The sequence below is a fragment of the Dermacentor silvarum genome, chromosome 2 (genome assembly GCF_013339745.2).
Source record: "Dermacentor silvarum isolate Dsil-2018 chromosome 2, BIME_Dsil_1.4, whole genome shotgun sequence".
Lineage (NCBI taxonomy): Eukaryota > Metazoa > Arthropoda > Arachnida > Ixodida > Ixodidae > Dermacentor > Dermacentor silvarum.
Window position 1 is genome coordinate 255,679,291 of NC_051155.1, and position 24,787 is coordinate 255,704,077.

The following is a 24,787-nucleotide window of genomic DNA, read 5'->3' on the forward strand; positions in this document are numbered from 1 at the left end:
CCGTCTCGAAACTGCTGGATGTCGAGCGGCTGCAGGTAACCAGTGGGGAGCTGGGAAGGCTTCTTGCGTCGTTGGCAAAGTTCACAAGCGGCGACATAACGCCGTACGGAACGTGCAAGGCCCGGCCAGAAAAAACGGCGACGAACTCGGTCATAGGTTCGAGAGACGCCGAGGTGTCCTGCCGTTGGGTCGTCGTGAAGCTCTTCTAGAACGGTTTACCTATTGTATGGCCGAGAACCGACGCTACCACTAGACACTGTGCTCCCGTTCCCCACAGCTTCAACTAGCGATTATGCCTGTGATGCAATCGCCCGTGCTGACCATGCTCGCCAACTTGCGCGTGCTCGTCTGCGAGTGTCTCAAGAAAAACAGAAACAACGCTACGACCTCCGTCACCGTGATGTGCATTTTGCGCCCGGCACCCTCGTGTTGCTTTGGTCACCATCGCGTAAAGTTGGCCTTTGTGAAAAACTGCTCTCCTGTTACACAGGCCCATATCGCGTGCTCCGCCAAGTGACCGATGTCACCTACGAAATCGTTCTAGCCACGCCCACTACGTCCTCCGCTGTGACCACCAGTGATATTGTCCACGTCGCCCGGCTCAAACCCTACACCTCTCCAAGCACCTTGGATATTTAACAGCACCGTGACGGCGCTTTTGCCGCCGGGGGGGGGGGGGTAGTATTACGATAACATCGAAAGATGTTGAAGAGACGAGCCGCCGCGCGAAAGACGACGAAGTGTGTCTGTGCTCTTGGTGCGAGCGATTGTGGGCCTGGCTGTCTGGCTTCATAGCCTGTAAATAGCCTCTTTCGTCTGTGTCCTTCCACACGTAACAATATTACCTCTCTGCGACCATCGAGCACAGCCAGCGCGATTGCAACAGCCTATGCGAGTGCTTGGCAAGTTTAATTTCCTGCACCAGCGTGCTGCCCCGCGGCAGTTTAACAATCAAACCCGATGTGGTTAGAGCAAAGGGCATGACAAAGGTAACGGGTCAACCATTTGCGTATGATTAGGCTGCGGCACTGACATAGACAAATTAAACTTCCCGCGTAAGCGTAATGATTTTAAGAACAAACTGGGCAGACATTCAAAATCATCGTGGGAACGACGTGAAATCTTCCCCGAGCCGTCTGCAGTGGTCCGGAGAATCGCACTTTTTTACCCTGCAAACAATTGCCCGCTCGGTAGTGCAGAAACCGGCAGTTTACTTCGAAGTGAAATGGTAAAAGTAACGCCACCTGCTCGGCAGCCGCCATGTCCCGGAGCGAAGCTTCAGGAGCAACGTCTTGCTGCGCCCCTCTCGGCAGGCAACATGCCGCGAATCAGCGCGCTCCCTCCTCTGCATCCACTACAAAGCCTTCTATACTCGCGGACAACTTTCTATGGCAATGAAGGGAAAGCTACGGGCGCGTGGATGCTGCACATGTGTTACTGTGCCAAGTAGTCCGGCAGCGTTCGACAGTGCTTTTGGTTGCTCGGAACAGACGTTTAATCGACGCAGCTTCCACGTGCGGCGGTTACGCGTTTGACGCGGAAGGGAAAAGAGGCAAAATATGTAAACTTTTACACTCAGAGATGTGTTCTGTCTTAATTGTTGCTAATGAGTTGGTTGTGTTTTCTCTTCTCCAGCCTAAACCAACGTGGATTAAAACGTGGGACTCTTTTCAGAGGCGCTCTCACTTGCGCGCGCTTTGCCTCCGTAGCTTTCCCTTCATTGCCACAGAAAGTTGTCCGCGAGTATAGTGCACTGAACTGCTACTAAAAAAAAAAAGAACAAAAACTTGCGGAGAACTTTCTGTTCAAACCCTTTCTTTCTTTCTTCTTTCTTTCTAGAAAGGGCATAGAACTTTCTTTCTATGCCCTTTCTCTTTCTTTCTGAACAAAAGCGCTGTCAAACGCTGCCGGACTACTAGGCTTGGTAACACATGTGGAGCATCTACGCGCCCGTAGCTTTCCCTTTATTGCCACAGTTGTGCGCGAGTATAGCTTGGCGACGGCCGCTGGATAAAAAAAAAGTTTTTTTTAACACGAAAGTGTTTTATGCCGGGGTCCACCAAGACTTCACTGTGACTTCACTATTTCCGTGACGGAAATACGTCATACGGAATGACGTTCTTACAATGTACACGAACATAATACAAAGAAAGAAACCAGAAGAAAAAGTTCCACAAACGTGCAAAATTTGGAAATCGAACCCACGACCTCTCGGTCCGCGACGATAGATCGCCGAGCGTTTAACCCATTGCGCCACAAACGCATTTGCAGAGAGCTACACAGACGCGCCTTATATATCTAACACTCCTCCGTGTACCCGCGCTCTTGCTCGGGGCGGTGCCGCCGCCTACGAGCAGAAAAGAGAAGTACTGCATTATGACACTAACGCGCACCGACAGTGAACGCTTCGGTGGTCTCAGCACTACGACGCCTCGATGCCAGCATTCGAAGGGACGCTGGCATCAAGAAGCACTACCAACGCCACCTAGGTGGCGTTCACCGTACTCAGCACAGCGGAGCGTGGCCTCCGAAATTAGCTCTGAAAATGTTTCTGAAGTTGATCGCGGAGGCTGCAATTACGACGCGCTGTACGCGCTGATTTGACTCGGTGACGATTCAGTTACGTGCTTTGTCTTGCGCGTTGTATTAGTGTGTCAGTTACGTGCTTCGTCTTTCGCGTTGTGCTAGCGTGTGCAGCGTAGTGCAGCTTCCATATGCACGACGGTTGCTCATGGTCATCGACGTTGGTAGTCGTGATGGAGGAGACGTGCCACCAGGCGTCAGCGTGGGTGCATCAACGCCTAAGGGCGCTTTAGCCACAAAACACCAATAGACATTATATATCAATGTGCAATAAACATTACACTACTTCTGTGAAGACACGTTTCACTTTCGTGTTCTATACCGATTCCTATATAAGAGGGATCAACCACATTTTTTTTTAATCCAGCGGCCATGGCTTGGCTCTCTTGGTGCCTCTTTCCTTGCTCCACTCACCATTACAGGTGTGCGCACCGCAAATCGACGTGGCTCGGTTGCGCTATGTGCGCTATGCAGCGCGTAGGCCTCAACTTGGAGATACAGTATCACTTCTAAAGTATCATACATATACTTCTAAAGTATCGAAGAGCGTAAGAGTGCAAAGACTCTGCAGAGACTGCAGATGTATGCGATGCGTTCCCAAGTGACGAAGCAAGAGGCGAAGTGACGGGCCGACGAGATACGCGCGGCCGTGGAGCACGAGCAACAAGTGAAGCGACGCGCGGCCCAAGGACAGCGGCACGCCAACGGCCGCTGAACAGGGGCCCAGACCAAGCGACGCCGATTGGAGGACTCGTGGGGCACGTACTTTCGAAAGCCCTCTGTTGAATAGCAATTTGGTGCGGTGTCTAGCATCTGCGACCGCCTTTTCCGACCGCACGTCGCCAGGGTGTCGCGGCCCACGCATGTTGCGGTCCTCGAATGAGCGTTTCTCCGGGAGGACGTGAGGTCGTTTGGGTTTTGCGCCACGTGTGGGGAAAAAATGCTTCACATTGACTTCGATAATCATCCAGGGTGGTTTGAGCCTTTATTCTTTTTTTTTTTAGTTTTATGAAGGGAGTTTCTTGCCTCGCATCTCAACTGCAGGTTATAGTACAGCGTTAATCTACAGTAACAATAGGGTTGCTACAATACCAGCAAAATAATATCTAATAGTGCCTTTGTGACTTTTGTTCTGCAGACGGCGTGGGAAGGGGCCCAGACGTCCTTGTACGCAGCCGTGGATGATCGCTTCGCAACGGACACAGGCCTTTATCTGGAGGAGTGCGCGCGCGGCATTGTCAGTTACCGGGCGATTAACAAAAAGTGTGTGGAGAGCACCTTCGCTCGAACCATCAGCCTCTGCCATTTGGACCCGACCGAAGTAGAGAAGCTCTTCGAGCCTCCTGGCGGACGGGCCGCGTGATTTGACGGATGCCGTCATATCGCTTAGGTCTATACGTAACACGCAGTGAACAGCTTATGGCTTTAATCCTGCCTTGGTAAACATTCACTTCACTGTTACGAGCCAAGCTTATACCATGCGTCTCTACTATAGATAAAGGAGACTCGAAAGATGGGGCCGAATGTATGCAGCTTTTCAGCTGTTTGCCACATTCGCTGCTGACTGCACCGAGTGACCACAGCAGCTGTTACGAACCGCTCTAGTGTCCGAGCGGCACCGTGAATGCGTGGCCGGAACTGTACTTCTGGAACTACATCTACCGCTCAGAAACATGATTCGTTATTGTGCCAATTATCCGTCAAATTATTACATGTACTCTGTCGACGTGGTGTAGGAACCATGATGTTTGCCACATTGATTGGTATGTATTCGTTAGAATGAATAATGTCATTTTGTGGTGGATTTCTTGGACATCGTGTAAGTGAGAAAAGAAGAGGAACAAGAAAAGAAGGCGACACTAGTGCGCCACCTCAGGGCCCGTGTGTGTCGTCATTCTTGTCTTGTTCTTCGTCTTTTCACGCCAGAAAGAACAAACTGTGCAAGTTGTTCATCTGCAACGTTCAGATCGTAAAGTTCTGTGCCCTGCCGATGTGACAGCCGGTATCAAAATGCCTTCCTAGTACTTTTTATCATGCGAAACAAGAATGATAATGATACAATTGCGTATGGTTCAATGAACGTGAACCACGTTTGGCCCGCGAAGTGCAGCCACCGAAGAAACAGGCCGAGCACGCCTAGTCTTAACGAACTTACATGTCTATTGTTCTGAACGCCGACTACCGCGGCCACTTATTACTTGCCCGCTAGGCATGGCGCAGCAGCAACACACACACACACACACACACACAAGAAAAAAAGGCAGCGCTGCTTGGGGGAGCTGCATTTCGGCAACTTTAAAATTGTATCAGATAACTCGGTGAATCGTCCCGTCATAGTGAGGGAAACTTGCGGCGTCATGGTTTGCCCTCCATTGCGTAAGATTCTCTGCCACTCAATAAGCTACTTACGGAGTCCACTTTCTCAGTCCCTCTTGGACGGCGGTCACTTGCAGCAGAGCCCGATTCCAGCATATTGCTTTTTTGCAAATGCAGCACCTCACGGGCTGCGACCTATACTGCGCAGGTTCCACAGTTCCACAGTTCGCGTCCTCTCGCGCTAGAGTGGGGTGACTTTGCCCGCCTCCCATGTTCGCGCTGGAACGCGCGCACATTTACGACCTGTTCTATGCAAAACAAGCCTACATGCAAAAAAGTCGCAGGCACATTTGTGTGTGGGACGCTAGTGTGCGTTTACATTTGCAAGCATTCGTGACGGTAAGCGCGCTTTGTGCCCGACATTTGTTGTCTGCTGTGAAGCAGTGCGCGCAGTTGCCGTCTGGGCCAGCAGTGCATACTCCCGGACATGGCTAGTGGTGCGTAAAGTTCATGTCATCTCTCTTTCTTAAGTCAACAATGAAGAAATCCATCTTCACAAGAATGCCTTTTGGGGCATTGCAATAGCGTTGTGGTGTTACGGCACGTCCAATTGTGTTTCTTGTGTTCTATGTTGCACGTCGAAGTATGTGTTTAGTGTAAGCAATAGCTGTATAGAGTATGTATGCATGTGAATATATTGCAAGCAATGTTCCAAGCATAAGGTAAAGGAGGCGCTGCCTGAACTGATAGCACAGATACTAGTCATAAAGCGATGTTGTCGAACCACGCTGTGAAGTTACTCCCGAAACCGGACGTTCTCTCTTTTAGCGTGGCTCTAGGTTTACATCCTGCGTTTTCTCATTTATTTTATTTATTTAGAAAATACTTCAGGCCTTATAGGGGCCCTTGCCGGAGGGGCAGAAGTACAGAAAAAAAAAACAAGAAAATGCAAGAGTACGCGACTAGCAAAACAAAAATAACAATTTCAGAAACACTGCACCAACGCAAGACAAAAAAGAACCAAACAACATTTTTCAACTGTCGTACGTTCAGCTGTCGACACATTCAAAACTTTCAGTGTTAATAAGAAGCGATATGGGCAAGTTATTGCATTCGGTTATTGTGCGATGAAACAAGGAATATTTAAAGGTGGTGGTCCTGGCGAAATACGGAGGTAATGATTTGGCACGCCGGTGCCTTGTAAATCGTCCGGTTAGCGGTTGCATGTATTGCTGTGGATTAAGAGATAGCTGATTATTCTGAAGCAGATAGACGAACTTAATCCTTTGAATTTTCCTCCGCAATTTTAGTGTTGGTATGTTATCCATTTTCATTAAGTTTGACGGAGAGTCAGTTGGACGATATTTAGAAAATATAAAGCGTACAGCTTTTCGCCGAATTTTGCCTAATGCATCGATGCTGCGTTTCGTGTACGGGTCCCATACAATTGCCAGATATTCTAGTGTAGGCCTTATAATACAGTTGGAAGCCAACATCTTGGTTTCCGGAGGTGCCATTTTTAATTTCTGCCTGAGCAGACCAAGCTTTCTTAATGCTGAAGCACCTGTAGTAGAGATATGCTTGTTCCCGGAAAGATCATGCGTTGTTATAACCCCCAGGTACCTATATTCCTCGACTTCGGATAAGGTTGAGATGCAAGATCACAAGTGAAGCGTAAAGGGTGCTTTTTTATTATTCTCACAGAAACTGTTTTATTAGTGTTGAGCTCCATGTTCCACTGCTGGCACCAGGAATGAATGCTCTGAAGGGTAGAATTCAAGAGGACTTGATCTTTATGGCATTTAATTTCGTTAAATAAAACACAATAATCAGCAAACAACCTTATGTGAACGTGGTGAATGATTACTTCTACTATATCATTAATATATATTAAAAATAACAAGGGGCCAAGCACGCTGCCTTGAGGAACACCAAGAGTAACTGGCACCTTTGAAGGACAATCGCTTATGCTGACGAATTGTGTGCACTTAGTTGAATATGCTGAGATCCAGCTAATTAAACATGGCTAATTAAACCCGAATCTCCCGGTGCTTCGCCCACTCATCATCATTCACTTCGTGGATATGCGGTGATTTTAGGGGCGAAGCTCCTTATAGCGGCACCCGTTCGTCCCCGTCGTCGTCGTCGTAGTAGTAGTGTGTAACGAGTCTGAGAAAAATGAGAAAAAAAATTCCGAAGTTGTGTCCGTAGCGCGGAATCGAACCAGGGACCCCTCGCTTCCGAGCGCGCGGCGTTAGCCCACTACGCCACGAAGCGGACATGGACACACGCACCACGATGGCAATAAATACCCAACATTAACGAAAGGCCGCGTTTCTAGCGCGTTTCTAACGCGTTTGTGCTAGCGCGTTACGGCCCGTGTAAGAAGCTGGTGTAAGACGCTGTGGCCTCTCCGCCTTACTTTCAACGCGTTTCGAACGCGCTGCCCAAAGCGGTGGCAAGTCAAGTTCAAGTCGAGGAGCGTTTATGAATACGGGGGGTATACTCTCTCGGCAGTCATGTGATGGCGTCGGCAAACGCGGTGCACGTTCCGGCATGTGTAAATGGCTGCGTAAGACGCTGTGGCCGCTCCCCCCTTACTAGAGAGTAGAGCACTGCACGGGCTCGGGCTTACCCGAAAGCCCGGGACCGGCCCGGCCCGTGGGCCGGGCCGGGCCGGGTAGAGCAGTTTTTTCACGGGCTCGGGCCGGGCTCGGGCACGGCGTGTACTTTTTGACCCAGGCCCGGGCCGGGCTGGGGTTTTTTGACGCAGGCCCGGGCCGGGCTCGGGCTTTCAGCGAGTTATTCTTGGGCTTCTCAACTCTGAAAAACATGTATTTTTCGGCCTCGGTCCGGGTTCGGGCCGGTTTCGAGCCGGGCTCGGCCGGGCTCGGACTTAAGGTAAAGGGGTGGCGGGCCGGGCCGGGCGGGTAATGTAGATTATTTCCGGGCCCGGGCCGGGCCCGGGTCTCGCCATAAAAGTTTTGATCGGGCTCGGGCGGGCCGCCCAATGTAAAAACGGGTCCGGGCCGGGCCCGGGCCGGAAAAATCGGCCCGTGCAGTGCTCTACTAGAGAGTACTGCGCGTTTCTAACGCGTTTGTGCTAGCGTCCCCTTAAGCGGGAGATCCGATGATTCCCTCCGGAGCTTCGCCCACTCATCATCATTCACCCCGTGGATATGCTGTGATTTTTTTTTATGCAGCGGCCGTGGTAGTGTAGTGTAGTGTAGTTTACATCGTTTACATCAAGAATTCACCAGCATTCTCCGTGTCTGTGTCGTACTTCACTTTAATAACACAATGTTAACACAAAGAAAACACATTTAACCCAAGCAATACACCAGGGAATACCAACGCTGAGGTGCGAGTGCCACTAGCAGACACGCCTAAGTCAAGGGTTAGGGTCGTTTCTCGTTTTAGGGGCGAAGCTCCTTAGGGTGTGGGTCTGTCCCTCCTCTGTAGTATGTAGTAGTCGTCGTCGTCGTAGTAGGTAGCCACGTCTACTTTTATGAAAAAAAAATTACGAAAGTTCTGTCCGTAGCGCGGAATCGAACCAAGGACCCCTCGCTTCCCAACGCGCGGCGCTAACCACTACGCCACGAAGCGCACATGGACAAACGCACCACGATGACAATAAATACCCAACATTAACGAAAGACTGCGCGTTTCTAACGCGTTTGTGCTAGCGCGTTACGGCCCGTGCAAGAAGCTGGTGTAAGACGCTGTGGCCTCTCCGCCTTACCCCCGTATTCCTAAACGCTGATGGCGTCGGCAAACGCGGTGCACGTTCCGGCATGTGTAAACGGCTGCGTAAGACGCTGTGGCCTCTCCCAGTTACTAGAGTGTGCTGCACGTTTCTAACGTGTTTGTGCTAGCGTCCCCTTAAGCGGGAGATGGTGCAATTATAATGAAGGGCGCTTTTATAAAATAGGAATGACGTCACATATGGCGCGTGTCATTGGTGGAAGTCAATCGTTCGATTTAGTGCGGCGAGACTGGGCGAATTACACGGAATATTCACGGTTTACCGATGATTCCCTCCGGAGCTTCGTCCACTCATCATCATTCACCCCGTGGATATGCGGTGTTTTTTTATTTATTGATTGATTGACTGAGGAAGACGTGCTGTGCAGATCGCTGTCTCGTGTGATAAAAACTTATCGGTTATGTAAACGGGGGCCTTGTGTCAGAATTCGTCAAGTAAAATGATTTCACTTGGACACTTTGTGTTTGTTTTCTCTTCTAGCTTGCTCAAGAGCTAAAGTAATCTTTGTGTTTGTATTTCGCGCTAGCCAGTCAGTTCAGTCTACAAAGCCAAAGACAGTTCCCCAACAAAGAAATTTATAATAACTTGATCCCCTTTCTTTCTGTCCATGTGGACCGCATTTATATATAAAAAAAGAATTTGTATGAAAGAAAATTCAGTTAGTATAGCAATTAATTATTTGGTGCTTGGTTTGCTGCTATAACTACAACTAAAAACTACCTCCAGCGTATCGATAACGCTACTATGGTTATGCCTAAGTTTACTGCGCCTAAATTGAAATGTTGAGGTGACGAAATGAACAAAGCAAAACTTATATATTGGGCATCACAGGGTTAAAAATAATTATTTAATCGCTTAGTGGGCCGCGGACAAGGCTGCCGCAAACGTGAAACAAAGCTTTATGCGTGTTCTTTTATCAAGTGTCATTCGGGTCATTCCATACCAACTGTCTCAACCTTGGCACACGACCATCTGCAATTCTTATTTTTAAATTTGAAGCTCTTCAGTAATACACGAAAAGTCGCTTAAATATTTTTAGAACAGAAAGAACCGAATAACTGAGGGTACCCTACGTACAAGAAAGTTTTTTCTATTTATTCATTAGTTCAGAAGCTTCACCATTACCATGTCAATGATTACGGTAATACAATATTTGAACATATAGCCATAAAGGTATAGTTAAAAGTACAATACAAAATTATCCCAATAAAAGTTGCCATTACTCAAACATACATGAAGAGCGATGTGTTCAATATTATTTCAGCAGTCACGAATGCAAAAAAAAAAAATGTTTTTTCCAGACTAGTAGCATTTGAACATCAATGAACATTAACGTAGACGGCACGTAAATAAAACAAATGCTCGATATCACTAATTACTTTCGATTCTCAGGATTAAGCGGTTTACATTTTTACTTGTATAGTGCAAATATTTATGTTTAATGTGTATTTGTGTATAATGCACCGAAACTCCTATTTTGAAGCGATTAGTTGTTGTTTCATAACTTTATTATTATAATGGTGGTGTATGAACCTATTTTGTGTGATCCTGGATGTTCTAAAGTGAAACGAAAAAAGCGAGTTCTGTTGCACTGTGCTGTGAACTACTTTCTGTAATCTATGTAATGTGCACTGCAGATGCAGGAGCCCCCATCAGGAACCACCTCTGTCTTTATTGAAATGTATCGAGACAAACTCAAATCAATGGAAACAATAGTCAACGACAGGATAATTAATTGCAGTCCAACGTCTGGACTGTAAGCGCATTTACCAGTTGAAATAGCTAGGTACATGCGGGCGGCGGGGAACCGTTGCTATTGGCCATTCAGTGCGCACGTGACGCTGAGCCTGCGCGCTCTTGCAGAGCGCACGGGTTGGACGGGCTGCCGATGGCCCTCTCCAGCAGCTGCTGGTCAAATCCGACCAGCTTGACCGAAGCTCGAAACACCTCCTCGGCCAGCGCCCGGTCCTTGAGCAGCGGGTTACGGTAGCGCTCGTCGGCGCGCACGCATTCTTCGAAATATTCGCCCGTGGTCTTCTCGAGCGCCGGGTCCACCGCCAGCTGTATGGTTGTCTGTGCGCCTTCCACGGCCGTCTGTTGGTTATACATATATATATACAGACGGCTTTTCAGCAGCGTGTTTAGGCTTCCCCATTAACTAAAAAATTCGGCGCGGTATACTTTAACTTTTTTTTAGAGCCATGCTGTTAAGGGCACAGTCACAGATGGTCGTGTCCGCGTGTAGAAAAAAAAAAAAAACAGCGAAGCTGTGAGCTGTGCTATGGCGGGAATTATGCATTTCCAATTATGACAATTAATATCTGATGGGGTAATTGGTTATTTGAACTATTAAAGAATGAGAAAGATATGTGATCCGGTGGTTTTCATTTATTTGGTGACCACAGGGACCATGGCCTTATGGTCGCTACGGTACACCGCCATAGGGTGTACGGCAAAGGCTGGCACGTTATTCATAAACACGTCACCAACGCCGCGCGCGTTTGGTGCGAACGCGCGCGGCGTTGTTCTGCGCGTCGCTGACGTCCGCTGTCAAAATGCTGGCGTGAGAAAGCGCGCCAGCAGCAGCGAGCGAAGGTTCATGTGGTCTATCGCTTCAACGAAAACTGAGCGGCGAAAGGACAGCGCATACAAAGGTAGATAGCTTTCAAAATACGGTGCGCGCGACCGCCCGTCGCCGCGCAAAGTACAAGTACGCAGTTATAATTGCTCGCAGAGCAAAAGCCGCCCTCCCTCCCTCCCGCGCTGCCTTCCCGCTTTCCTCCTTTCGCGTGGGTGATTGAGTCCCCAGTTCCCCTTGCGCCCGGTCGCAAGATACGCATTTGGTGCCGCAGCTAAACGTCGCCTGCCCTCCCTCCCGCACACCCCCAGCCTTTTGCGCGACGGAACAAGTCGTGTTTGCTCTCCACCGTGCGCTCGCTCCCCATGAAAGCCTCGCGCGTTTTCACTCGCACATACCGCGTACAGTCAATGAGAGATGAGAGTTTTTCCTACACGCTGTAAAAACACTAATTGGCCGTATGCTGTATGTGCAAGTGAAAGCGCGCGAGAAAACCCGCTTTCCCGGGGAGCGAACGCACGGCGCAGTGAATGCACGGCGGAGAGCAAACGCGACTTCTTCTGTCGCGCGAAAGGCCGCGGGGGGACGGGAGGGAGGGAGGGAAGCAACTAACTGCGTGCTTGCACTTTGCGCGGCAACGAGCGGTCGCGCGCACCGTATCTTGAAAGCGATCTGCAACACGGCTCCTACCTTAGTATGCGCTGTACTTTCGCCGCTCAGTTTCCGCTGAAGCGATAGACCGCATGAACCTTCGCTCGCTGCTGCTGGCGCGCTTGCTCACGCCACCGTTTTGACAGCGGTTGTGTGCGGTCATCGAGTGCGATCTATTCATGTTTGCGTGTGCGCGCTGACACCATACTTGTTAATTCAGTTAGTAAGCGAATGTGTACAAGTTTTCAGTCTGAGAAGATTTTACATAAAAGGCATGCGCTGCCGGTGTGTTTCATATTTGTTTATGGGCTGTCATTCTCAAAATTCTGAGGAGCTGTAGAGACTTGGACATGTAGCAGCACTAGCAACGCGCAGAACTGTTGTCGACGCCGTCGGCGTTTTGCCCGCGTTCGCACCGAACGCGCGCGCCGTTGGTGACGTGTTTATGAAGAACGTGCCAGCCTTTGCCGTACACCCTATGGCGGTGTACCATAGCGACCATAAGGCCATGGTCCCTGTGGTCACCAAATAAATGAAAAATACCGGATCCTATATCTATTTCCCATTCTTTAATAGTTCAAATAATCGTGGGAGCGGCCCGCCTCGACTTGAAATAGTCGAGCCTCAGGACTTTTGTAAATAAAAAGTTTTTACACACACACACCAATTACACCATCACATATTAATAGTCATCATTGGAAATACATAATTCCCACTATAGTACAGCTTCGCTGGTCTTCCATCTCCACCCCAGTGGAAGGGCTGACAGTTTTTTTTTTTATTTACTCTCATACCCACAGCACCATTTAGGTAATGTAAACAGCTTATGAGGTGCAATAAAAAGTAGTATACTATACAATTCAATCAAAATACCTCTTAATGCTGGATTCGCACTTTCCTGTATCATTTATGTGCAGTGATTTCACGATAACGTACCCGTTGTTTAATTCCGCTTTACTTTGCTCTTATACGCACTCACCTCAATTACTGCAACGAAACATTGGGTACCACATATCCTTTGCACTCAACTCACCCAAACTTTTAGATGAAGCCCTCCACAATATAGCCGTAACCTGGACAAGTTCATGCACATTTAACGCTGCTGTATGTTCATATCCTGAAAAATTTTGGTCAGAAGTAATCTACAACTTTTCAAATATTTCACCCATAAGGTGGCATTGCCGTGTCTGCCACATGGTTTTTCTTTTTAATTCTGATACATGCGCCATGAAAAGAAAGAGCAGATATCCAACAGCAACATACCCGACATTAAGACAAATCCTGACAGCGCTAATGTATGCCTGGCCAACAGAGTAAAAAGGGCGTCATCACCTTTCCTTTGGTGTACGCTGCAACTTGAAAAATCAGTTTGCGCAAAAATGATCCATGGCTTGCTATGGGAGTCTGCACCAGGCCTGGATGGAGGGAGTTTACAGTGACGCCTGCAAAAGTAAGCGAACGAACAGAAATCATGACAAGTATGTGAGAGCAGTGTCTTTAGGGCATCGCCCTTGACTGCGTGTTGATCACGTGTCGCGGCGGTCGCATTGCGGGCAGAACGCATAAGCGCTCCTCGACCTTGCTTGGTACAAGTGACGTGCACAATTGAAAAATGACCCTCCGTCTCTTACAGCAACATGTGTGTTGCTCTTAATGTTTACTGCACACATTATATGCATATAAGAGACGCGACAGTTTCATATTCAACATACGTATACGCTCAGTAAATCTGCGACGTATCAGGATTCATCGTTTCAATATCGGCTCGTCACTGTCACTGTGCACTTCCTCGGCACTTCTTCCACCAAAAGTTGGAAGAAGTGCAGTGGGTGTTCTTGAGAATGTTTGGCAACCAAGTACAGGGTAATTGAAAGGGAAAATAGACAACCAGGAGTCATCAGAAAGAAAGTGAGGGAAACAGTGAGAGTGAATTGGATGCAACGAATGAAAAAAAAAAGTTCATCAGCCATTCCATTTTGTGAAGGTGGATGACCAGTGAAGCTGTTTAGCGCCCGACACAGAGGTGACAGAATTTTGAACACAGGTACGAACATATGTATTGTCCTGATCAGTAGTCATCGTCACGATAGGTACGCTCACACATTCGCGTATCACCTCTGTTATTTAATCTGTCCGTCAGGTAAGACAATGAATGGCTCATACCCCCGTAAACGCGGCCTCCCCATTACGAAGACAGAAGAGAAGCGAAATTCTACGCTGGAATGATGAGCGGCAACGCAGCCAGCAGTGGAAGATGACGACGACGCTCGAGCCATTGCTGATGATGATAGTTTTTTCGTGCGGAAGCCATAAAACCGTGGATGCCTGTCTGTCTGTCCATGGTCTTTTCACAGCTTCGCTGTGAAAAGACCATGGACAGACAGACAAGCAAAGAAATTTATTAAATAGGTCCTGAGAAGCCTTGCCCTAGGGCAGAGCTGCGGGTCGCTCCCACGTGGGGACGGGTAGGCCGAGTCTAACCGCCGCATCGTGGGCTCTCTGGACAGCCCAAGTTTGTCGTGACAGTTCTGAGCTCTGGATGGCAGAGCTCCATTCTTCTTCCGTGATGCGATTGGGCCCCTGTAATGAGGGGCATCGCCAGAGCATGTGTTCTAGATTGCTAACAGCCGCACAGTCGGGGCAAGTAGAGCTAAAAGCCTCTGGACTGATTGAATGAAAAAGGGTCAGGTTGAGATAGGACTTAGTCTGAAGCATGCGTAAAGTGGGCGACAGAGGTCTAGCCAGTTTTCTATGAGGTGGAGGATAAGTCCTCCTACCCAGGTGATAGTGCTTAGTGATTTCGTTGAAAGTGATGAGAGTGTCCCGAAACTCGAGAACCCCGGCCTCTGAGCTCGCCCCTGCTCCCGCGCGGTGGGTTAGTGCGCGCGCTTGGGAGTGGGCGATGTCATTGAGATTGGGCAAGGAGTCAAGCTGGGGTCCGAGGTGCGCCGGAAACCACGTGATGGTGTGCGTAGAGATGATCTTGTTCTTGAGAATCTTGTGAGCCTCCTCAGCAATGGACCCTGAAGCGAAAGCCCTGACTGCCGATCTCGAATGAGTGAAGATTTGTGCTTTGCTGCTGTCTAGGAGTGCCATAGCAATTGCGACCTGCTCCACTCTGGATGGAGTTGAGCACTTCAGGGAAGCTGCATTCACTATCTGTCCGTTGTGATCAACGATGGCAGTGGCAAAGTTAGACGACTGTCCATATTGGGCTGCGTCGACAAAACATGCCGAGTGGGGATCGTCTTTGATACTCTTGAGGAGAACGAGGGCTCTTGCCCTGCGTCTGCCTACGTTGTGTTGAGGATGAAGATTACGGGGAAATGGTGCGACTCGTATATTATTCATTTGATCTTCTGAGATTTGACATTTCCGTTCTTCCATGAGTATAGGGTTGATCCCAAGAACCGCCAGGATCTTTTTTCCAGCCGGGGTGCAGGATAGACGGGCCAGTTGGGCCGACTCCTGGGCCTCAATTATCTCGTCTAAAGTGTTATGCACTCCTAGTTGCATAAGGAGGTCCGTGCTCGCCCGTAACGGAATGCCTAGTACTCTTCTGATGAGCGTGTTAGGTTTTTTTTCTTTTCGGAGTTATGCCAATTGTGCATGGCTGCCATATAAACTATGTGACTCATGAGAAAGGCGTGGAATAATCTGAGGAGGCTTTCTTCTTGAAGGCCTCCACGCGTATTCGAGACTCTGTTGATGAGACTGATCATGTTCTCGGTTTTGGCTGTGAGCTTGTTGGGCGTCGTATTGTTACTGCCATTGGATTCGATGAACATGCTCAGGACCCGAATGGTGTCTACTCTGGGGATGGTACAGCCGCTTTTAGTGTAGAGTTTTATGTCTATTTCAGACAACGGTTTCCAGCCTCTAGGTTTGGGACCTCTCCTGACTGGCCTGTAGAGGAGGAGCTCAGACTTGCTCGGGGAGCATCTAAGCCCCGTACTTTCCAGGTACATCTCTGTTTGATCTACAGCCTCCTGTAAGCCTAATTCAACATCTCCTTCGCTTCCTCCGGTGCACCAGAGTGTTATGTCATCGGCGTAGAGCGTGTGATTGATCCCTTCTATGTTGGACAGCCTTTCCTATAGTTTCTTCATGGCAACGTTAAAAAGTAGTGGTGAGACTACCGCTCCTTGTGGCGTGCCTCTGGGGCCCAAACTGAAATTGTCAGACTGGAGGTCACCAATTTTGACCGTGGCCTTGCGATCCCTGAAGAATGAGCTTATGTATCTGTGGAAGGCTTCTCCCAAATTGAGCTCTGAGATGGAGTTGAGAATGTGCGTATGGGAGACATTGTCAAACGCCTTCTCCAGGTCTAGGCCTAAGATGCCTCTTATATCTCTTGTGGTATTGTCAATGATTTGACACTTGATAAGCTTCATCACGTCCTGCGTTGACAAGGCCGGACGAAAGCCGATCATGTTGTAGGGAAACAATCCTTGTTGCTCGATGTGCTTGGAGAAGACCATGGAGATTTACAAGAATGAGAAGAAAGAAATTAGAAGGAAAAATCTGTGCGGTAACACGAAGGGAAGTGCCTTCCTATTTAAGGTTCGAGCTGGTTGCCTAAGGACTAAAACATACCTTAGCAAATATTCGGAACTAGATGAGGCATGCGTATGCTGCAGCAAAAATCTGTTGACCACTCAGCACATCCTAATGGATTGCGAAGGGATTCACCCAATGATACCCGTAGGTAAAATACACCTGCGAGAAGCACTTGGATTTAAAGTGGACGGAAGCATCAACCGTTGAGCAGTCGAGACAATCAAGAAATGTTTAGAGTATTGGTGAAAAAAAAGAAGGGAAGTGACCACTGGATCCGTTACAGGCAGAGGTAGGCGTACAATGTAGATAGAGATGTTTTGAGGAAGAGAAAAGATTAAAGAGATGTGTAGAAAAATTCTAGAATGAAAAGCATGTACAGCACACCTGAGTAACTCAAGGAGGCTAGGAAAACACGGGGAAGGCAGGGCGATGAGCCAAACGAGAACAAAGTGAAAGCAGGAGCCAACGTTTCGACAAGTGGACTAGGCGACTACTTAAAATTAAATTGTGTGGTTTTACGTGCCAAAACCACGATCTGATTATGAGGCACGCCGTAGTGGGGGACTCCGGAAATTTGGACTACCTGGGGTTCTTTAACGTGCACCTAAATCTAAGTACACGGGTGTTTTCTCATTTCGCCCCCATCGAAATGAGGCCGCCGTGGCCGGGATTCGATTCCGCGACAGAGTGTGAGTGGCGAGTTGACGGGAGCACGAACGCGAGTATCGACATGAGTGCTATCATCATCATCAGCCTATATTTATGTCCACTGCAGGACGCACTGCAGTGCTATAGTGAGCACAAATTGGGGGTGGTCAGTTTGAGATGACGCTGATGTGAACGAGTGGTGGTGAGTGGCAGTCGATGCAAGTGGGTGTCGCTAAGTGTGATCTTGGTTAACGTGAGTGAGTGCCGACGAATGTGAGCACGCTTGAGGATATATGAGTGAGCACACAGCATGAGAAAATATTGGTGGGCGACTATAGACGTCAGACTCTGGAGTTTTGCAAGACGCGTAGTGCCACCTGCTGGTGCGAAGAGGTAATAATTGAGTAGTGCAAAGTCCGACTCCTTTGCTAAGTTGCCTAAGCAGCTAGCGAGTGCGACACAACGATTTAACTTAATTTTGGTTCACATTGCGAATGTTTTGCGCATTTAACACCCAGAAAGAGAGCTATGAATTTCTTCGCTAGTCAGATGCGCCGCCGAACTGCCATAAAGCCATCAAGTGCTTGTTGGCTCACTCATCAGAACGATGACGAGCACGTCGGCAACCGCGACAGCTCCGCGCGCCACGAAGAAACGCCGCAATCGACGCTACTGTAGCGTTGTAAATTGCCATGAACGTGATAGCTGTCTCGAGCTAGAGTCACGTTCCCACTTACTGCGAAGCTCAGCTGTCTCTCACCGTGGCGCGCGCCGTGTAACACGGAGTGAGCAGCTAGAGTCAGACTCAAGACACGCACGATAAACATCATAATCCACGCAGCATCGCGCACGTACGTTCTGAAGGCTCAACGTTCCGGTTTTAGCTAGCAAATGCTAACACACGTTCAAACAAATAAATAAAAAAATATTGTTCGCGTCCACCTTTAGGTTTGTTTTGCCTTCGGTTGTACCCCGCGAAAGCGGACACGCACGTATCTCATTTGCAGCAAATACAAACGGAAGAAAACCGTGAAGAACACATTCGAAGATACGCGTTAACACGCTCGAGCGCACAGGAAGCGAGAGCTGAAGCGAGAGCGCAACTGAACAGGCGAAGGTCGGCCACTCGCCCCTTATAAAGCGAGCTTTGTACCACTGACCGTAAGCTACATAGCTAACTGAATTAGTCATATATGTACTTGATCGCTTTGACATTATGTACGTACCCAAATTTAACACATTTAAGCGCTAGAGAACGGAGGTCGGAGTGCTTATCTCGAACTCGATGTCGTAGGATTCTCGCTGTACTTGCGAGTTGCAGCTCGCCGAAATAACACGCTTTTACATTGTACACGCACTTCGCTCTGCTGAGCTTCCTCCCTTTCCGAAGCGTGGATGGGAAACTTTCCAGGTCCTTGATTTTGAGGAAACCGTGCCTCAACACAACCGATTGTGGCCTGTGCAGTTTCGCTCTGCACAGTTTGCGCCAAGGCTGCGATTGGCGGGTTTTCCCGCCTGGGCAGAGCCTGAAGTCTGCCAACCTATGCCAGGTGTCGTGCACGTGCTTCGTTCCGCGGTCAGGCCATCAGCTGCTCCGCCTGCGCTTCGGTAAGTATTCAAGGGCCAAATGGATAAACGAAATTTAAAATAGGAGCATTGCTTTTATTCCTTCCATTTATTACGGCTACACAAGCGTACCACAAATCAAACTAGGTCTCTCTTGTCAGCTATTCGTTTTCACATAGCCCTTGTTTCATAACTGCGCCCACCTCTTTAGCCACCGTCTTTTGCGATAGGAAAACCTCGTCGCATACGCGCCAGATGTGGATTGCGTGATTCACGCGCTCCTACGGCAGTGCTGTAGCACTCATCAATGTTTGCACGCTCCATTTGCTTGTGGAATAACCGTTCCGACCAAATAGTTATGGAAAATAACCGCGATTAAATTGCGGCAATAGATCAACACGCATTTCCTCAGGTAATTAATGCTGCCATTTCTATCGTTACATTGTGTGTTCCAATATTTTGTTCTCCCTGTATAATCCCGTACTTCTCCAACTTCGTGTGGTGTTAGTCGTTTTGTGATAATATTTATTGAAGAGTGTTTGTCCGTTCTTTTTCATTTCAATCAGCTGGTTATTTGCTTGTTGCAGTTACGTTTACGTTCTGAGGGTGAGCGAGGGTTGTTTGGTGCTGTTTTGAACTTGAACCCGTAACATCGTAATGAGATTTAACAAGTGCTGCGCGCAGACATGCGCGTTCCAAATCTTCGCTGCGCAATAACGCTGGCATTATGACAAACGAACAGAGTGCACCACGCGGCACGCCGGGGCAAGCAATCTCGCAGCAGGAGTTATTTTATGAGCTGCGCAGTTAAAGGGACACTCCTGCCCAGCAAGAAACACAAACAGGGATTTGCAGGGCGCGCAAGAATTCAAAGGGACATCTGTTGAACAAGAGCGGCAGAAAGCTTTTATCGGAGCAGGGCTTACATATATGCGAGGCGAAAAAAATAATAATAATGCGATGTATACTGCTGCCTCATTCATGTAGCCACGGTTCTGGACGGAAAAAGAGAAAGAGAAACTCAAACAAAGTTAAGATAGAGGGAAAACAAATGAAAACAGCGCTGGTACGGTTTTCATGTGTCTTCCTTTTGTCCTCGTCTTCTTTGCGCTGAAAACGTTCGTTTATATATATATAAAGAAAGTGGCAACTATCACAATCTTCAAGTTCCCGCATCAGCTTACCGTGACGTCATACATTTTGGCAACCTCTGGACGGCGTTAGTTAATTGTTATTTTTTAAATAAATTATTATTACATTGCACTCAAAAGCAGCCATAGATTCAACGTAGCTGCCTTTGACAATTTGCCTGCCTGCGAATGGCTCTCGTAAATGCAAGGAATGTTGCTGTGTCCGTGACGCCACCTTGACATGGTCGGTGCCTTGGCTTGGACGTGAAACTGAAGAGGAGACAGTTTTTCCTTAATTTTCTGTTCCGGTAGTCAGTCAGTCGTATACAAGCAGAGTTCTGAACGAATGATCCGTCAGCTGTAATGGCGCTTCTCGTTCACAACGGCTCGAACGTTAGGGAAGTGGCGAACGCAGCAGATTCCGTCTCGATTCCCGGCCGGTGCGACATTTATTTCGCGCCAGTGTTATGCTCGTAGCTACGCGCACAGCATGGTCACGCATTCTTAAGAAAGAAGCGGGTACGCGTACGTGAAATTCCGGTTGTAAACTTCTCTGTGTGGCTGCATAAGAGTGAGGGGAGTTGGCCGTAAAACCCGCGTACCGGTGTTCTTGATCTTGTCGGCCAGCGCGACGGTGTAGAGGCACATGGCCAGCTTGCTGTTGGCGTACACCGCGAAGGGCGTGCGCAGCGTGCACCTCCCTCGCGCCTTCGCTTCCAGCTGCGACACGTCGCCGATGCAGTGCGAGTCCGAGGACACGTTGACGATCCGGCTCGGCGCGCTCTTCCGCAGCTTCTCTGGGCGAACAAAACTGGCAGATTGCTCTTGTTGTTCCACATGCTGCTCTGTGCACTGTAAGATAATCCACACGCTTAAAAATAAGGGTGCAAATCTGTCTATAACTGACACCTGGTATCAGCGCCAATTCCCGGTTGCATATTAGGCGATTGCGGCGTATACACAGCACTTTCCGACACCTGGAAAAGTCACGATAATGTGAATTTAACAAATTTTCACGTTGCAAGCAGCGCACACATAAGGCAGTGCCCGCGTTATCAAAAATTTTTTTTCTGTCACAGTTGTCGAATTCAGGTTATCGCATATCCCGGGTTATTGTATGGGTGACATGTGAATAAGCAGCTGAAAAAAATTTTCAGGCACTGATGAGCTAACACGTTATTTTCAGCGTGAAGCGCTCATTGCGTTTCACGTCAAGCGAACCAGCTTTGTCCCGACTTCACTGCAGCCGTATGGGTAAGCAAAACGGCAGCAGAAGCAGTACGCAGAGCAGACGACGCGAGCAGCAGGTCGCGGCTTATGCGTATAAGAAGAATGGCCCGCAATTTCCAGACTACCAAACCGTTCGCGAATAAATGGAAACACTCGCTTTGGAGACACACTGAGACCGTAAAATTGATTCATTTTGCGTGGCCATTTGATGTATGAATAACATGGTGAAGTATTGAAGAGTTGTATTGCCAAAACATGGTGGGGCCGCTGTACGCATCACTGATAGACGGGCCGCTGGCCATGCCCTCTAATTTACATTTTTCACTTTAAAGCAATCTTGACGGACAGCATTTCAGATACGACTTGTTTTGCAATACATGCATTTAAAGAACTCACCCAGTAGCATTAGAGTCAGCAGCACCGGAGATAAATGATTCGCTTGGAAGCAGGCCTCGAAGCCATCTTTTGTGTACGTGAACTCTGTCGAACCTGAAAAAAAAAATGAAAATAGACGCGGACAATGTAAATGCTTCTAACTTTCACTCAGAATATGCGATGAAGTCACATATCTCGGGGTTACTCTTACAAAGGAATTAAAATGGGAACCTCATATAAACAACATATATAACAAGGTGCTAGGTAAGCTGCATTTCTTGAGAAGAAAACTCAGAAACACACCTCCTAGCGTTCAATTGAATGCATACAGAAGCCTCATTAGATCCGCTTTAGAGGATGCTGACTCAATTTGTGCCCTGCACCAGAAGTATTTAACCGACAAACTATGACGCATACAGAACTTAGCATTGAGATTCATATATTCGCAATATTCGCGTCAAGCGAGTATTGCGAACCAGCGCGTCAAGGCTAACATTCAACCACTAGCTCAACGTAGAATGATTTCTAGATTAAAATTTCTATACTTGCTCTATCACGGCTCCTATGGAATACCGCAAGCAGCATACGTTCAAGCACCATTCAGACTTTCTGCCCGAAATAATCATAATAAATCAATACGGCCCCATCCCAGTCATAATAACACTCACAAGTCATCTTTATTCCCACATGCCATTTCCCATTGGAACATGCCACCCTCTGATGCTGTAAACTGCTCATCTGTCAATGCATTTATTGACAGTATTCAGAATCTGCAATTCGAGTGGTAGTAAAGTGACTGATGTTATCTGTATTTCATATGCAGCCTCTTGTCGCTGCATACTTATCGTAAACGTTGCTTTTCCTGCTTGTGCGAACCGCTCATTTAAGCAGAGTCTGTGTATTTATTGAATACGTTCACTTTTGTGCGTGCTTATGTTCTTTGTTCGGATAGAATGGTTTCACTTTTCTCTCTTTCTTTTCTCCTTTTTTTTTTGTAATATATTTCATGCTGTGACCACTCCTTCATGGGCCCGAGGTGGGCCTGCAGTATTGTAAAATAAATAAATAAATAAATAAATAAATAAATAAATAAATAAATAAATAAATAAATAAATAAATAAATAAATAAATAAATAAATAAATAAATAAATAAATAAATAAATAAATAAATAAATAAAGTACGCTCGAAAAGAACGAACAAATTGGTGCAGCGGTTGTATCACAAGAGCATGTCTGCGTTTTAAATGTATTTATATGAAAAAATCGGAGTTGGCCTTGATAAAGCTAAAGTTTCTTCTTAAGCCGTGTATTCTTTTCACTATATATAAATTATTAACTACATGCACTTGTAAAAAAACCTAATGTATGCTGATGACAATGACGTAGAGTCTAAAGTAAAATCCATCCAGTGCTCGTATAGTGTTCCAGTGGTGCCAGTGGAACAAAGCAATTCACGTCGGTATAGGTGTGCGTAACTGAATTAGGCGTTAGCTTACCCAGTCTCTGCGGTTTTATTTCCTTTGAGACGGCTCGAGAGGTATGCATGCTGCGCAGCCATAATACTACCACTAATCTGAGCTGCTCACAGTTGATGAGGCCGGCGTTGTTGACGAGCACGTCCAGCCTGTCCTCGCTTCGGTTCACTTGGTCGCAGAACTCGCGCACCGACTCGAAGGAGTCCAGCACGAGTTTTTTGACCACGGCGGTCTGCTTCGTCTCGGCGCGGATCAGCTGGGCGACCGCGCTGGCCTTCTCCACGTCTCGGCAGGCCAGGATGACGCGTGCCTTGCGCCGCGCAAGCTCCATCGCCGTCTCCAAGCCAATGCCTGCGAGAGAAGCACCGGTGCGAGCTTCGCTCCAAATGCCTGCTGCGTAATCTCGGGTAGAGCACTGCACGGGCTTACCCAAAAGCCCGGGCCGGGTAGGTAAGTTTTTTCACGGGCTCGGGCCGGGTTCGGGCACGGCATGTGCTTTTTGACCCGGGCCGGGCTCGGGTTTTTTGACGCGGGCCCGGGCCGGGCTCGGACTTTCTGGTGGTGTGCATGTAACGTACAGCTAGTTATCCTCGCGCCTATCGATTCTGAAAAACATGTCTTTTTCGGTCTCGGGCAGGGTTCGGGCCGGTCTCGAGCCGGGCTCGGACCTAAGGTAAAGGGGTGGCGGGCTGGGCAGGGTGGGTAACGGTAGATTATTTACGGGCCCGGGCCGGGCCCGGGTCTCGCCATAAAACTTTTGGTCGCGCTCGGGCGGGCATCCCAACGTAAAAACGGGCGCGGGCCGGGCCCGGGCTGAAAAAATCAGCCCGTGCAGTGCTCTAATCTCGGGTGCGCTGCATCGCTTTTCAAATAGCAGTGGCATTACTTTATAAGCTCTTTTCCGCTTTCCATAAGGAATATGTCGTCCATCGGTTCGCGGACGAGTAACAATAGCGTGAAACGCACACGCTCCCGCAATACTGCATAGTTACTGCATAGCTTTCTCTACTAGAATTCCTTACAAACTTCGGCGACTTTTCACAATAAAACAAGACTTGACATGTACCAACATTGTGTCGCAGCGTTTACGTTAGCACAATAAGTTCAAGTAGGTGAATGCGTATTACACTGATATCAACTTTCTATACTGCGTCTCGTACTTTGTATTGGCAACGCTACGTCATTGTTCACACACGGACACTGCTTTAAAGAAAGAAAAAGCCATGTTTGGAAAACTCCACTGACTCGCCAGAATACAGCAGTAAAGCATCCGTATACGGCTTCTTCTGGCGTATTCTTCTTTGTAGGAAATCGCAGTCATAGCATCTAAGCAAGAAATCTATTCAATTTTTCGCCTACAATTTTGCCACCGATTGGCGTCGCTAAACAACGATTAGGTTGCTTTATTTAGTCAGAAAAATGGCGCGCAGTAAAGAAGTTATCGAACGTTTTTTTTTTTGTTTAGTTTTTAACTCAACAATAAATAGAAGAGATTTACGGAGACCTGAGTGTGAAGTAAAATTTGAAGCACTTGTTCCAGGCGTATGATGCAACATGCGGTAAGGGTTTGAGTTTAGTGCCTGTATGACATTCAACTGCAGTGCGCGACCGACTCGAGGACAACAACGGATAACCATTATATTGATCCTTTATTGAACGAACGCCTACCAACGTTCGTTTTTGAAAGAAAACAATCTTGCGGTTGTTACCGAGTTCAAGACCGGCCTTCGGACATTCCACATATCGCATAGCGAGGAAACGCGTAGCCCTGAGAACTGCCTCGCTGCTCTGCACTTACGACCTATGTGCCCTGGTTTACCGCACTTCAGGCGACGGACGGCTAGCTTTTTGCGTTCCTCGTCAGTCTTGTGGCGTGACTTCATTTGTTGCACAGAAGACAGAACTGCTT

The 24,787-nt window shown here is 48.0% G+C and overlaps 1 protein-coding gene across 2 annotated transcripts in view; it reads right to left on the minus strand.

Moving 5' to 3' along the window:
• Positions 1 to 8,149: 8,149 nt before the first annotated feature.
• Positions 8,150 to 24,787, minus strand: part of LOC119443171 (retinol dehydrogenase 12) — a 44,630-nt gene continuing 27,992 nt past the window's right edge. For both annotated transcript variants that reach the window (XM_049662621.1, XM_037708335.2), the window contains exons 3-7: positions 22,990 to 23,229; positions 21,425 to 21,517; positions 20,401 to 20,595; positions 13,227 to 13,336; positions 8,150 to 10,759 (exon numbers count right to left, since the gene is read on the minus strand). In XM_049662621.1, coding sequence (XP_049518578.1) covers positions 10,490 to 10,759; positions 13,227 to 13,336; positions 20,401 to 20,595; positions 21,425 to 21,517; positions 22,990 to 23,229 — 908 coding nt within the window. In that variant the 3' untranslated portion in view covers positions 8,150 to 10,489. The remainder of the gene's footprint in view (positions 10,760 to 13,226; positions 13,337 to 20,400; positions 20,596 to 21,424; positions 21,518 to 22,989; positions 23,230 to 24,787) is intronic.